The sequence below is a fragment of the Oryctolagus cuniculus genome, chromosome 1 (assembly GCF_051225735.1).
Source record: "Oryctolagus cuniculus isolate XC-2025 breed Fujian yellow rabbit chromosome 1, ASM5122573v1, whole genome shotgun sequence".
Lineage (NCBI taxonomy): Eukaryota > Metazoa > Chordata > Mammalia > Lagomorpha > Leporidae > Oryctolagus > Oryctolagus cuniculus.
The window spans coordinates 117977884-117992156 of record NC_142867.1 but is presented as its reverse complement, the minus strand read 5'-3'; the positions used below and the strand labels follow the sequence as shown (position 1 = coordinate 117992156).

The 14273-nt window shown below is 44.7% G+C and overlaps 2 protein-coding genes across 8 annotated transcripts in view; one reads left to right on the top strand and one right to left on the bottom strand.

The window, feature by feature from the left end:
• Positions 1 to 1968: 1968 nt before the first annotated feature.
• FYRD1 (FYRN and FYRC domains INO80 complex interactor 1) lies at positions 1969 to 12129 on the bottom strand. 7 transcript variants are annotated; one of them, XM_089314002.1, is made up of 9 exons: positions 10825 to 12129; positions 9821 to 10445; positions 8940 to 9172; positions 7951 to 8087; positions 7518 to 7664; positions 4103 to 4200; positions 3761 to 3871; positions 2874 to 3016; positions 1969 to 2298 (listed from the first exon to the last, which is right to left on the bottom strand). In XM_089314002.1, exons 4-9 carry the CDS (start codon positions 8056 to 8058, stop codon positions 2153 to 2155), a joined length of 753 nt encoding a protein of 250 aa, XP_089170128.1. In that variant the 5' UTR covers positions 8059 to 8087; positions 8940 to 9172; positions 9821 to 10445; positions 10825 to 12129; the 3' UTR covers positions 1969 to 2152. The 7 variants fall into 7 exon arrangements, with proteins under 7 accessions (XP_089170128.1, XP_089170118.1, XP_002708791.2 ...); XM_089313992.1 differs by having other exon boundaries at positions 9821 to 9891; positions 11769 to 12129; XM_002708745.6 differs by having other exon boundaries at positions 9821 to 9891; positions 11773 to 12129.
• A 1402-nt stretch (positions 12130 to 13531) lies between these two features.
• Positions 13532 to 14273, top strand: part of LOC100343776 (olfactory receptor 8B12) — a 180235-nt gene continuing 179493 nt past the window's right edge. Inside the window, exon 1 of the mRNA XM_089314019.1 lies at positions 13532 to 13577. The gene's annotated coding sequence lies outside the window, so the exon portion shown is untranslated. The remainder of the gene's footprint in view (positions 13578 to 14273) is intronic.

Here is a 14273-nt window from a genome sequence, read left to right as displayed (position 1 = left end):
GAGCTGGATCGGAAGTGGAGCAGCCGAGTCTCGAACTGGTGGCCATATGGGATGCAGGCCTTACAAGTGGTGGCTTTACCTGCTACACCACAGTGCCAGCCTCTTACCTATTTTTTTTTTTTAAGATGTATTTATTTATTTGAAAGTTGGAGTTAGACACAGAGAGGAGAGGCAGAGGCAGAGAGGTCTTCTAGCCACTGGTTCACTCCCCAATTGGCTACAATGGCTGGAGCTGTGCTGAGCCGAAGCCAGGAGCCAGGAGCTTCTTCCAGGCCTCCCATATGCATGCAGGAGCCTGAGGACTTGGGCCATCTATGCTTTCCCAGGCCACAAGCAGAGAGCTGGAAGTGGAGCAGCCAGGACACGAACCGGCACCCATATGGGATACCAGCACTACAGGTGGTGGCTTTACCCATTATGCCAAAGTGCTGGCCCCTTACTTGGTTTTAAAAGGTGTTAAGTCTTGACTCCTTAAGTTTATGAATAACTAATGAGATTTGTAGTCTGAAAAACAACTTGAGGAAACTTACACCAATTTATTAAAAAATTTAACATCTACATGAGGCTTTCTTTTAATACGTGTTTTACTAAAGTCGTGATAAGATGGGAGATATTTGTTATATGATAAAAGCACTTATTTCTGTGTGAGTGCCAATCTGCTCAAGCAACTGATGTAGGGAACACAGTTAAAATACTAAAACATTCACAGCTTTGCATAATCCCCTTCCCACCCTCGGTTGGCTTTTAGCCCAACTTTATTGTTTTTCTTTTACACTGTAAGATTTATACAAGCATATAAAAAGATTATAATTAAGTCATAAAAGCAATGCCAGCAGTTCATTGCGGCCAATGCATTGTGCTCCAACACTGCTACGATCCTTTCCCTCTGTTGGCTGGATTTCTCACTGTTAAGATGCTATTCTTACCAGTGTGTGCACATCAACCATTTCATTCTCACTACCCTGTCCCCATTCTTGAACTTTTTTTTTGTCTCCTGTTATTCCAGCCAACCCTGCGTCTCTTGTTTCTGGGGACCTAAGGCATCCAGTAAGGTAGTGTGGAGTTACACTGACTTGAGAATAGGTGAGGCAATACACCTCCACCTTAATGCTATAAGCAGGGTCCAAAAAATTCAACAGTAACTCCATGGCTAATGAAATATAGCTGAGTCTTTTATGGAGGATGGGAGTTAATCTCCAATTATGTCTGGATTTGTATCATCAGACAATTTCAGTGTGCTGAGCTGAAAGCGCATTCTCCAGTAGGGTACCGAGGAGACGTATGAAGGGTTAAAGGGACCTAGATCCCCTTGAAGGGTGTGCAAGCTGAGGAAAAAGATGAACCGTGTGCCTTGGGCGGGACTTTCCAGCTCGAGCTAAAGGATTTGATTTTCATGATACCCTCAGGAAAATAAAGCAGCTGTTTAGGCTGAGGGGCTGGGGGAATTGATATTTTTGAACTGGGATCAGAATCAGCAGAAGGTTGTCAGAATCTTACTATCTCCTTCCTGAGTCTGTAGTTGCTACAGACTCTGTTTCTACCCCCTCAACGACTCCTAAGTTAAATACCCCCAGCGTGAGGATATCTGGAGGTGGGAGCTGTGAGAGGTGACTAGGTCTCAGGGGCAGAGCCCTCAAGAGTAGGATTGGTGTTCTTTATAAAAGTGACCCCAGAGAGCTCCCTCCCCCCTCCACCCTGTGATGCTAACAGCAAGAAGGCAGCTGTCTATGAAGCAGGAACCCCTGACCACTCAGTCTGCTGGCACACTGAACCTGGACTTCTGGCCTCTGGAACTGTGAAAAATAAATTTCTATTGTTTATAAGCCACTGAACTATGGTATTTTTTAATAGCTGCCCGAATGGACCATGATGATTCTCTCACTCTAATTTATAAAGGAGTAAGATTTACTCTAGGCAGAGCTAAGCCAAAAATATTATATCCTGATTTTAAGATGAAAAGAAGCAGACTTGTCAAGAGAAATTTATTACTAAAAATAAAGCAGCCTTAGATTTTCCCAGGGTCCACAGTCACCACGGGAACTCCACGAAGAAATATCTCCTGAATTAACCGCTTTCTTCCATATATTGTAAGTTTTAGTTAACTGAAAAGATCCACCATGATGAAAATGATGTATATCTTGTCCCTTCTCGTTCAGTCTGAAGATGGAATTGGGCTGCAATGTGGTGGAGAATTCAAGTCCTGCAGCTGTGCATCTACCAAGGACTCGGGTGTCAGGAACTCGGGCTGGTAAGGAGAAACAAAGACTGCAGGCTGAAGCTCTGGGAGGTCCAAGGTTCCTGGAAAAAACAATTCCTTAAGTTCCACTGCTGTCTAGGACTTGCAGGAGACAGTTCTGTTCTGGTCAGACCCGTATGTCCTTTCAGTTCCTTAACACATGTGCACCTGCCAGGCCAACTATGCCCACGGTTTGGTAAGGGAAGGCAGATACTCTTACAAGAAAACTGTGGCTGAAATTGACTAAACAACTTGCCTGCTACATTACCCTTTATGACGCCACTGACAACCCATGACCACTGCACCCATATGTGAGAGGGAATCCATGGAACATGGGCAGGGCCAAATCTACTACCTATGCCCTGTGAATTCACTTGAAACTCCATTCTCCGCTTAGGTTATGGTGAGACACCCTAGTTTCTTGGGTACCCTGCCTTGCTATAATGACAGGCACTCACTGTGACTTCTGTGAGTAATCTGAGAAGCTGGTAGGATAAGGTCCTCTCAGACTCCGCACCTATCCGCAACTGGATCAGTGAAAGCTTGTATCACTTATTGCCCAGAGTTAAGGTATTCAGCCATGTGTGAAGAGCGGGAGATGGTCAATTTTCAAAGCAGAAAGGTAAAGTTAAGATACCTGGCAGAACGGGATCATTATGATCTTCATCAAACATCTGTCTCTGAAAGGCTTCAAAGCTCATAGCTGCATTGTTCTCTGGCAGCCCCAGTGGTAGTTGCTCATCTCCAGGTTTGCACACATCAAATTTCACCCACTGGTAACTGTATGATCAAAGGGAATCGTTCTTTAATGATTACTCAGTTGTCTGATAGCCCTTATAACCCTTTTTTCCCATATATACCTAAAAATATTAGCTACAAACAATAAAAACTAAAAGAAAATAGGTAGGTCTCTGTAGTGACACATTATTTTGCTATACTTCTCAACCCTTTTGCTGTCATGATATACACAGAAAATAATAAAGGTTGAGTATTCCCAATCTGATAATCCAAAATCCAAAATGCTCCAAAATCCAAAACTTACTGAGCATCAATATGGCACCACAACTAGAAAATTCCACACTTGACTTCATGTGGTGAACTGCACTCAAAACACAGATAAAAATATTCTATAAAAATTATCTTTGAGCTATGTAGATAAGGCATATATGAAACATAATTGAATTTCATGTTTTGGCCTGGGTCCCATCCCCAAGTTACCTCATGATAAATACACAAATATTCCCAAATCCAAAAAAATATGAAATCTGAAACACTGTGGGCTCAAGCATTTCATTCAGAAAAGGGCTACCCAACCTGTCATAATTACTCAGTACAGTGATTCCTGCTTCCCTGTCCAGGAGGCTAAGGGGGTTACTATCAAGGACAACGGTAGAGAAGCAAGCATGCCTTGGACACAGAAGCTCAATAAACACATGAATGAACAATGGAGTACTGCCAGTGTCAGGTCCCTGCTCTGCTGATCACTGAGTTTCTCTCAAGGGAAATGGTCTTCACCACACTTACTTGATACATTTTCGAGCTCCTGGACAACTCTGGATCAGGTTGTGGATGGTTGGATGAGAAAACCCAAAAAAGTCAGCTCCAGATGGAAGCAGTGTAGGCATTAGTTTCCCCCTAAATAAAAGAGGGAGAATTTTAGTTTGAGAGCACAGAGGGAGATGAGGATGGTATGAGCACACACGACAAGCTTTCTAAGCTGGAGACTCTAGTTGCTAAGCTCTGTGAAGAAGGATGCACGTGGTCTCTACAAAACAAGGGCTCTCCACTCACTAAAGGCAAGAGAAAAGGTCTCACCCTACCGACAGTGATCCTTTTAGCTTGTCTTCAAGCTGCTGGTCAACTTACAGAGTAGCACTTATGGTCTGCAGCAGTTCTGCATGACAAGCATCTGCAGAAGGACCGATGATGGCATTCTGGGGGTCATCTTCAGGGACAATTTCAAACTGAGAAAGATGAAGGAACAATCAAATCAACCCTGAAGGAGCGAGAAGCAGAGCTATTTTATTCCTGTTAAGGTATTTCTGCATGTTAGAACTTGAAGCTGGTGTATACCACACTAGGAAATGGGAGCAAATCATTCCTACAGTGCTGTTAGAAATGCCAACAAATCCAAGGAAACAGGGAAAGTCCACTGACTGAATTCTACATTTGGCTGACTGCTTTCCAGACCCTTTCCTATCTATTTATTTATATCCTCAAGTACAAATAGAATGATATTTTAAAAACAAATCACATCTACATTATTGTATGCTACTCGTTTTTCAAACTGCAAATTTCTCTAGGAAACAGACTACCTAGAAATATTCTGGGTCAAAGATATTAAGATTGTGATAACTGCCAAATAGCCCTCCAAAAACTTTTACCCATCTTCACCAACTCTAGCCAACACTGGCTATTACCAATCTCTCTGATAGTAATTTTTTTTTGACAGGCAGAGTAGACAGTGAGAGAGAGAGAGAGAGAGAGACAGAGAGAAAGGTCTTCTTTTTATGTTGGTTCATCCCCCAATGGCCGCTCTGGCGATGCGCTGCGGCCAGCGCACAGCGCCGATCCGAAGGCAGGAGCCAGGTGCCTCTCCTGGTCTCCCATGTGGGTGCAGGGCCCAAGCACTTGGGCCATCCTCCACTGCCCTCCTGGGCCACAGCAGAGAGCTGGACTGGAAGAGGGGCAACCGGGACAGAATCCGGCGCTCCGACCAGGACTAGAACCCGGTGCGCTGGCGCTGCAGGTGGAGGATTAGCCTAGTGAGCCGCAGCGCTGGCCTCTGATAGTAATTTTGTCTATGGGCAAAATAAAATCTAATTTTTATTTTCTTTGCATTTCCCTCATTACTAGTGAGGTTCACTCTCATCAAACACCTGCACAGTTTCTTTGGAATGCCTGTTTTATTGGTTGCTTTTTATCTTATTCTATTGGAATACTTTATCTGGCTAATAATCCCGTGGTATCTTTCTTGTTTTGTGTTTAAATGTCAACTATGATTACATTTTGTCATTTACAAGTGTTTAGATTTTAAAGTCAAATCTGTTTTGAGAGCAGAGGGAGATGAGGATGGTATACAAATGGAAGGATGGTATGAGTACACATGACAAGCTTTCTAAGCTGGAGATTCTAGTTGCTAAAATGTCTGAAGAAGGATGCAGGTGGGTCTCTACAAAACAAGGGCTACTTTCCTGTATGGATTTTATGTCTCATGTCTTGCTCAAGACATGAGAAATATTTTCACCCCAAGATTATAAAAAGCCTGTCTGCATTTTCCAAAATATTTTTTGGTCTAATAAAACATTCTAGATGCTGGTGTTGTGGTACAGTGGCTCACCCCATATGGGCACCAGTTGGAGTCCTGGCTGCTCCACTTCTGACCCAGCTCCCTGCTAATATGCCTGGGAAAGCAGTGAAATGTGGCTTGAGTACTTGGGCCCCTGCCACCAACATGGGAGAGTAGGATGGAGGTCCACCCTGCTGGCTTCAGCCTGGCCCAGCCCTAGGCACTACGACCATTTGGGGGAGTAAACCAATGAATAAAAGATCTGTCTCTCTCTGTCTTTCCCTCTCTCTGTGTAACTCTGCCTTTCAAATAAATAAATATATCTTTAAAAATTCCATAAATCTAAAGCATTTAAAAGTCACACTGACACAAACACATAAATGAAAGAGTCCAGTATTACATAACAGATGTCTGGCTCAAAACCTAAAAATGTCTAGTTAGGTTGATGAATTAAGAAAAAAACTAAAAACTCCAGATTCTTCTTTCCAAAAAATGTTTAGCACTTTTGTCCTTCAGAGGAAATTAAGAATCAGCTTTCAATTTCCATTAAAATTTGATTTTTTTTAAAATTTGTGAGGAAGACACACACACACACACACACACACACACACAGATAGATACAGATAACTGATGGCGGGGGTGGGGGGGGCGGGGAGAAACACATGCACCCATCTGCTAGCTGGTTCACTCCCCAGATGTCAGCAATTGCTGGGGGTGGGCCAGCTTGCAGCCAAGAACTTAGTCCAGATCTCCCATGTAGGTAGGTGGCAGGCACCCAAACTCTTGAGCCATCACCTGCTGTGTCTCAGGGTCTGTATTAGCAGGAAGCCAGAGCCAGGTCTCAAACACAGGCGCTTCAATATCAGACATGGGCATCTCAACTGGCAGGATCTTGATTTGCAATGCACTGGGAAGTTTGTTGTAAATTAGGGTACACCGCCATGATAGTGAGTCTTTTCAGCCAGAACACTTTCTATAAGAACTGCTGCATGACCAGTCACTTGAACTCTTGGCTCTAACAGTGCTCTGACAGGAATGGCACAGTATTATCCGCAAACGTCAGTGAGGCTCGGGTTTCTCGCAGCTTCTGTTTAAAGGTTACTCAGCTTGCCTCCACTCTCTCCAACTCAATTTCCTAGTGATCTGGAAATTCATCAGTTACTGAAGTTTCGAACTCCAAAAATGTTCTATCTTTTTCCCAGCAATCAAGAAGTGATGGCTGGGGAAAATGAACTGCCTTGAACCTGAGCACTGAAGAGAATGAACAGGGGACGGTGTTTTGATGTAGTGGATAAAGTTGCCACCTTCAACACGGGCATCCCATATGGGAGCTGGTTCATGTCTTGGCTGCTTCACTTCTCACCCAGCTCCCTGCTAGTGGCCTGGGAAAAGCAGTAGAAAATGGCCCAAGTATTTGGGACCCAAGACCCAAGTATTTGCCATCTCTCCTGGCTTTGGCCTGGCCCAACCCTGGCTATTGTGGTCATCTGGGGATTGAACCAGTGGATAGAAGATCTCTCCTCCCTCTTTGTAGCGCTTTCAAAATAAATAAGTATTAAAAAACAAAAAGGATGAATAAAGGTATTTAGTAAGACTAGGAACCAAGTCTTCCAGGTTCTTAAGAATATGTACAGCTAAAACCAATATGCAGCTTCTTTGCCACCTCCCATGTTGGTCCAGTCTGAAATGGCAGAGTATCATAACTTCCTTGTATTGGGCCTCTGCCTCACATAAGCAGGCTGGATCAGGCTTCCCATTGTCACAATACTGACGGATACAGCATGATTCAAAGGAAAGGGCATCAGTTTGAAAATCAGATACAGATTTACATCCCCGTACCTTTCTGTATCTTGGGGCTACCCAAATGATGATTATGAAGTTATCAACTTTACAGTGTGTCAGAACAGGAAATACATATTAATTAAGTGCCTAGAACAGAGAAGGTTCTCAAGGAAAAGAAAAGAAAAAAATGGCCACTTTTACAGTGGGTACCTGAGGCTGCACCCCACCATCCTTGATCTGACAGGTGTACAGACACTTCTGGTCTGGGCACTTCATGCTGGCATAGACTCGAGTACTGCAGTAGCCCACAGGGTAGATGGCACTCTCATCATGGAAGCCAGGTCGGTCGGTGATGATCTACAAAAAGATTCCCCCAACCTGGGGTTGAGGTCACTCAAGAATTCACAAGTCCAGTTTACAGTGGTGGCCTCTGTAACCACATAGGTCTGAGAAGAAGGAGTCAACTCACATAGAGAAAGAGCACACGTTGTGCAGCAGAGAAAAGTGACCCGGTTTCGTAGGATTGTCTGGGGTTGGTATGGATCAGCAAGGGGCTGCTGCTAACAGGAATAGGGAAGGAAGGCTCAGTCCCAGTCCCGTATTTTTCCGATTTTCCTCTCTCTATATGGTTGGTCTCACTCACCTCCCCTAGGCTATATACTGTTAGACCCCCTAGTCCGATGGGGAACACAGGCCGTCCTGAGGGATCCAGGGCAATGGGCTGAACCAGCTTGCGAGCACCTCCCTCCATTTTCTTTCTCTTGGATGTTTTCTTCAGAACTGAAACGCAAATCTGGGGTCACCCACCTTAGGCCCTTCCCAATGGTGAGGGGGAAGAGAAGAATTCAAATGTGAATGCTAAGCCCACCCTGACTTTATACAGATGCTCCTTGTTCACAGTGGGGTTACAGCTACATAAACTTGTCGTAAGTTGAAAATACTGTAGGTAGAAAAGGCATTTATTACACCTAGCCCATGAACACCATGGCTTAACACAGAACACAGCACAATGTAGAGTGTCAGCGATTGGGTGACGGGGTGTCTGAGTGGGAGCTGCATTTGCTGCTGTAGCCCAGAGTCCTAAAACAGTATAACACCATATAACATCAGCCCAAGACAAGACTGAAATTAAAAATTCAAAGTATGGTGTCACTGAATGTGCATCACTTTTGCACCATGGTAAAGTTGAAAAATCCCAAGCTGAACCATCGTTAAGCTGGAGTCCATGTGTACTCACTGAATGGGCACATGGGGTTTCTGTCCCACCCACTGGGTAGTAACCAATCTAAATACTGGCACTCAGGAGTTACAAGCTTTATACTTTTTAAGGTCTTTTAATTCATCTGTAAAACGTCAGAAATTTCCCAAGTCAACAGTGTGCTCAAGGGGCCACTTAGTCCATTTTCCTCTAGGAAAGACTGACCCGAGAGCAATCCAGCGAGCTGGGGGAAGAGGAGGGCCCAATCTGCTGGCCAGGTCCAGTAAGACACTTGCTTCTCAAGGGCTATTAGGGTTCCATAAGGACCAGATGAGACGTTAAGTCTAACTGTGGCCATGTATTTACCAGTTAGTACCAGGTCTTTGTCATATTGGGTAGCTCAGCTATGTGACAACTAGTATCTCCCAAAGTACCTTCCAGTTTGTTGTTTTCTTTGCCTTTTTCTTTTTTATCCTTCTTGGATTTCTTCCCAAAAGGTTCCTCAGCCCCAGTGCTGGGCCCAGAAATGGGCCCAGCTCCCTGTATAGTTCCCACAGAGCTGGCCACACCATAAGTCAGGGGCAGACTGGAGCTGTGGGAAGGCGCTGCAGCCTGCACTTCCCCTTCAGTTAGCGCCTGAAGCTGGAGGAGCTTCTTTAGCAAGTACCTGAGGTCAGAAAAGAAAGGGAGCAGAGGTGTGAGCAGTTTTATCTCAATTCTGTATTTTACTCAAATACTGGAGAAAAAGCAGAATTAGAAGCAAAGATTATTACACTTGCAAAAGTAAGATTCTTATTGGACCCTGGGATTAATGAAGCCCCAGAGAGTCAGCATTACTTTAAGAAGCCAAGGAGAACGATTGCAACTTTTCTGTCTTGCATCTGGAGGGTTTCTCTACCTTGATATTGGAAGGTGTTAGGTTTCTAAAGGGCTTATATCATAAATTACAGATATACATAAGCCCACTGTACTTTGCACAGAGTGATACATTCTACATAAATATCCACTGAATGAAAGGCAGTTTCTTTCATCCTTTGGCTTTTATAATTGGGGAGTTATAACAGGATTCCTCATTAGACGTGTGACAGGGCTTTGTCTCAGAAAGATGATTAGAGCAGCTGTCTCATCATCATGGTCCAAAATAACCTGGCTGTGTAGGAACCAATATTAAAGGCTGTAAATTTTTCCGTATTTGATCACGTGGCCAAGGGGCTGTGCAATTCATAGAAATCACACTGGAGAAAAAACCCCAGAGTAATAATACTCTATCAATCACCAAAAACGTGAATCTGAACACAAAATAAAGCCAGCTCACCTTCTTTCCTCTTTTGCTTTAAGAAATTTTTCCTCAAGACGAGCGATTTCATCACAAATAGCAGCATTTTCCTTTAAGAAAAATTTTGAACATCATCACATAAAATGAATAAAAGATCAAAGCATTATATTGGGAAGAAGATTCGTATTTCAAACCAAAAAACTATTGCTAAGTGAACTGAATGAGCTATTTTACCTTGCAGGCAAGCTGCAAGTAAACCTAAAGGTAATAAAGGTAGCTAGATTCTACTATGGGCAGGGTAATTATATAATTTATTATCTAATCTGGGACTCCTCTGAGCTAAAAGGGGGCAATATCAATGCTTATTATGCCAGAACAATATGGAAAACCATGATTGTCTTGGGCAAACTAAGATGTATGGTCACCGTGATTGGGGTAATCTGTGGCAGAAATAAAGGGTATACTGCTTAAACCTACAGATCTAGGGAGTGTCCATCCCCAAGGGCCTTGACTCCCATATAATAAGAACCTGGGAGAGAAAACTTAGATTAGTAAAATCACATTTCATGTGTAAAATTCTTAAAGTACATATCCTGAAAGGGATGCTTCAATCTGGAAGCTCCACAGGTGGAACCTCAACCTTCCAGTGTTCAAAACAACATGCCTTTTCTTTTTTCTTTTTTTTTTTTTTTGTGACAGGCAGAGTGGACAGTGAGAGAGAGAGAGACAGAGAGAAAGGTCTTCCTTTTTGCCGTTGGTTCACCCTCCAATGGCCGCCATGGCCGGCCTGCTGCGGCCGGCGCACTGCGCTGATCCGATGGCAGGAGCCAGGAGCCAGGTGCTTTTCCTGGTCTCCCATGGGGTGCAGGGCCCAAGCACCTGGGCCATCCTCCACTGCACTCCCGGGCCACAGCAGAGGGCTGGCCTGGAAGAGGGGCAACCGGGACAGGATCCGGCGCCCCGACCGGGACTAGAACCCGGTGTGCCGGCGCCGCTAGGTGGAGGATTAGCCTAGTGAGCCGCGGCGCCGGCCAACAACATGCCTTTTCTTCACAAAACCTTCACGTACTTGAAGGAACCAAGACCCTTTTGGTAACAGACTCCAAGCTTTAGGTTCCTTTGACATATAGGGCCAAAAAAAAAAAAAAAAAAAAAAAAAAGGGACTGGTTATTCAGATGTCAGGTTCTCTCAATTCTACTTTTCTTATTTTTTCCCCAGCGCTCACAGCACATACTGAATAGATGTTTCTGGAATGAATATTCCAATTCCTAAGTCTTTCCCCAAACGCTGAGATGTTCAAGTTTTTGTTAGAAAGATGTAAACTGCTGGTTCAGATGCGGGAGGGGATTTGTGGACTGCACCTCAGCTTCCAAGCACTGGAGTAAGCATGAGCAAGCCTGAATGGTGTAACACAGAGCAAACCATGCATTCAATAAACTCAGAAAGGAACAAAACACGTGGGAGGGTCAAGAGGTTACAAAGAGAGACGGCGGAAAGGTTCATGTACCTGTTTAGGAAAGGTAAGTTTTAAGGATGTGGGGTGCTTGGGAAATAGGCCGTGTGCTGGGCGTGATAAGCTGGAATCTGGGGGCCCAAGTTGAAATCAGGGTTCTGACACAGCGCCCTCGAGCAAATTCCTGTCTCTACGGGCTTCTGTGTTCTCATTTGAAAAAACAATGCCTAACTCTCCGGATTATCTCCACAACTACAGGTGCATTTCTAAGAATTCTGCAGAAGCCGTAACAATGACTAAAATTTATTGGCACACACTACTGGGCACCACGGACTTTCCTGTTCTCATGTTATCTTTCGTGAACTCTGCAAGGTAGTTTTATTTACAGACGAGGAAACAGGACCAGAAAGATGACACAGTCTGTCCCAGGACACAAAGCTAACATTTACTGAAAAGCTAGCTATCTTCATACTGTCGCTCTGGGGTTAGGGGAAGACTTGGGGAGGGAGTCTCGAGGCGGAGCGACATCAGACTCACAAACACGGTGGCCTTGGCCGCTTTGCGCAGCCGCAGGTACTTCAGGCGGTACTTCTCGTTCTGGCTCTTCTTCGGCAGCTTTTTCATCCTGGCCTTGCTGGGCTGCAGAAGGGCCCGCGGCGAGGAGGCAAGGCCGCCCGGCAGGCTCATGGTCCGGCCCCGCTATGGGGCCTCCGGACCGCGGCCAGCATCGGCTCCGAGGTCGAACGGCGGCTGGCAGAATCGGGCCTCTACCAATCTAGCGCTCCAGAAGTTTTTAAGGTGGAAAGCCCCCGACAGGGGTCCACCAACGGACCCGGCTACTCGCACTTCCCAGCACTTCCGCGTCTGCTTGGGACGGCTGCGCTGCCCGGAAGTGACGTAAGGCGCCGGCTGCGTGTAAGTTCCGGGGCCGTTCTTGTTGGGTCTGGGCCGCGTGTTCTTAGTGCTCGCCTCGGGGAGGGTGGGTCGGGCCTGAATTCGGGTGGAGGAAAGGGGATGGGGCGGGGTTGAGTTCGGGTCGGGGAGAGGGGATGGGGCGGGGTTGAGTTCGGGTCGGGGAGAGGGGATGGGGGCTGCCGGAAACGCCTGCTGTGACTCGTGCGTCTGTGTGCTTCGCTGCCTGCGGTTGTTGAGCTAAAGCGAGGACAAACCAGTCTTTACGACGCCAAGTTCCGCTTCGCATCCCCCCTGGCCGCAGTGTCCCAAAACCTGTTTTTGCAGCACGCAGGTGTTGGGGGTCTGCTGGTCTCTTGGCTTCCTACCATTGATTGTGCGACTTCGCATACGCTTTTCTTTTGCGAAGATCTTGCTAGGAGCTGGGACTACAACAGTGAACAAAGTGAACAGTGAACAAAGGCCTTGTCGTTCTCAAAGTGTAGATTCTAGCTAGAAAATTTAGCAGGGCAGTTTTAACGAAAGGTGTGCCCAAGGAAACCAAAAGTGTGTGTGTGTACGTGGATCTATAAAAAAGTTCCAACTTTATAACCAAAGCTACTTAAAATCACCAAATGAGGAGGATGGGCAAATCTTGAGAATGGAGTATTGGTAAATGCCCGTTGCTTAAGGCTTGCTTGCATTCTTGCTGGTGCCACTAACTAGTTGAGTGAGCCTCTTATTCACACCTATTTTTTTCTTCTCAAACTGAATATATTTGTACTCTTTAATGGAGGCAAATGGGATTTTTAAATTACAAAGTTCTCTGATACAAAATATACATTATATATTAAAAAGTGTAGATTTCTTAAGTTGTATATGGGTATTCAGGAAAATGTTACATAGTTAGATTAAATTCATTGAGTTACTGGAGAAAAGATAACAAGCAGAAGTCAAAAGATTGGTTTAGAATTGATGTCTCAGGTACTTTGTTTCTGAAATTACAGGCACTCTGTAAGATGGTTTTAATACAGTGAGAATGAGGCCGGCGCCGTGGCTCAATAGGCTAATCCTCCACCTTGCGGCGCCGGCACACCGGGTTCTAGTCCCGGTCGGGGCGCCGGATTCTGTCCCGGTTGCCCCTCTTCCAGGCCAGCTCTCTGCTATGGCCAGGGAGTGCAGTGGAGGATGGCCCAGGTGCTTGGGCCCTGCACCCCATGGGAGACCAGGAAAAGCACCTGGATCCTGGCTCCTGCCATCAGATCAGTGCGGTGCGCCGGCTGCAGCGGCGGCCATTGGAGGGTGAACCAACGGCAAAGGAAGACCTTTCTCTCTCTGTCTCTCTCTCTCACTGTCCACTCTGCCTATCAAAAATAAAAAAAAAAAAAAAAGAAAGAAAGCAGAGAATACAGTGAGAATGCTTCTGGAAGTCCTTTTATGACCATCCATATGTAAGTTGTGCTTGTTGGACCTTTTAATAGTTCGATTCTTTAGGATGTCAAGTTTGCCTTTACAAACATGCTGAAGATAACCACATAGATTCATTTCTGGAAATAGCCAGAATTATTTTCAGCTCACAGAATACCCACACTAATGTCTTTGATAATATAGACTGACACTTTACCTTGGAATCTAAATGGTCCCTGTAATAGGAAGATGTCCCCCTCCCCTTCCTTCTCCTCCCCCACTCCAAATCTTATTTGCTAATTACTCAGTGTATTTGTTGTCCAGCTATATGTTGTCCTTGTATACTTTGGGGTCTGAGCTAATTTGAATCATTGATTTTCATGTGCATGTGTCATATCTAGTGGTAAGGGAGGTGCTTTTTGTCTTATTTTGCAGGCTACTCTGGCCAATGTGGTTTAATGGAATTTGCATGAAATGTTTACCATTTCTTCTTCATTAGAAATATTTTTTAACTTTCTATAACATTGCTTGCAAGTTTTAGAAATTCAGGACATACAAAACAAAGTGCACTTAAAAAAATCTGTAGTGGGTTCCTTGGCAAGCACTACTTTGCATTTGTTAGTATACCTGTTTAATATTTTCATGTAGGTTAGGTCCTGGAGAATATATTTTTGTTCATTTACCATTATTATAATCATTTAACAGTGTTAAAGACTTCTCTGTGAACATGATTTTAAATG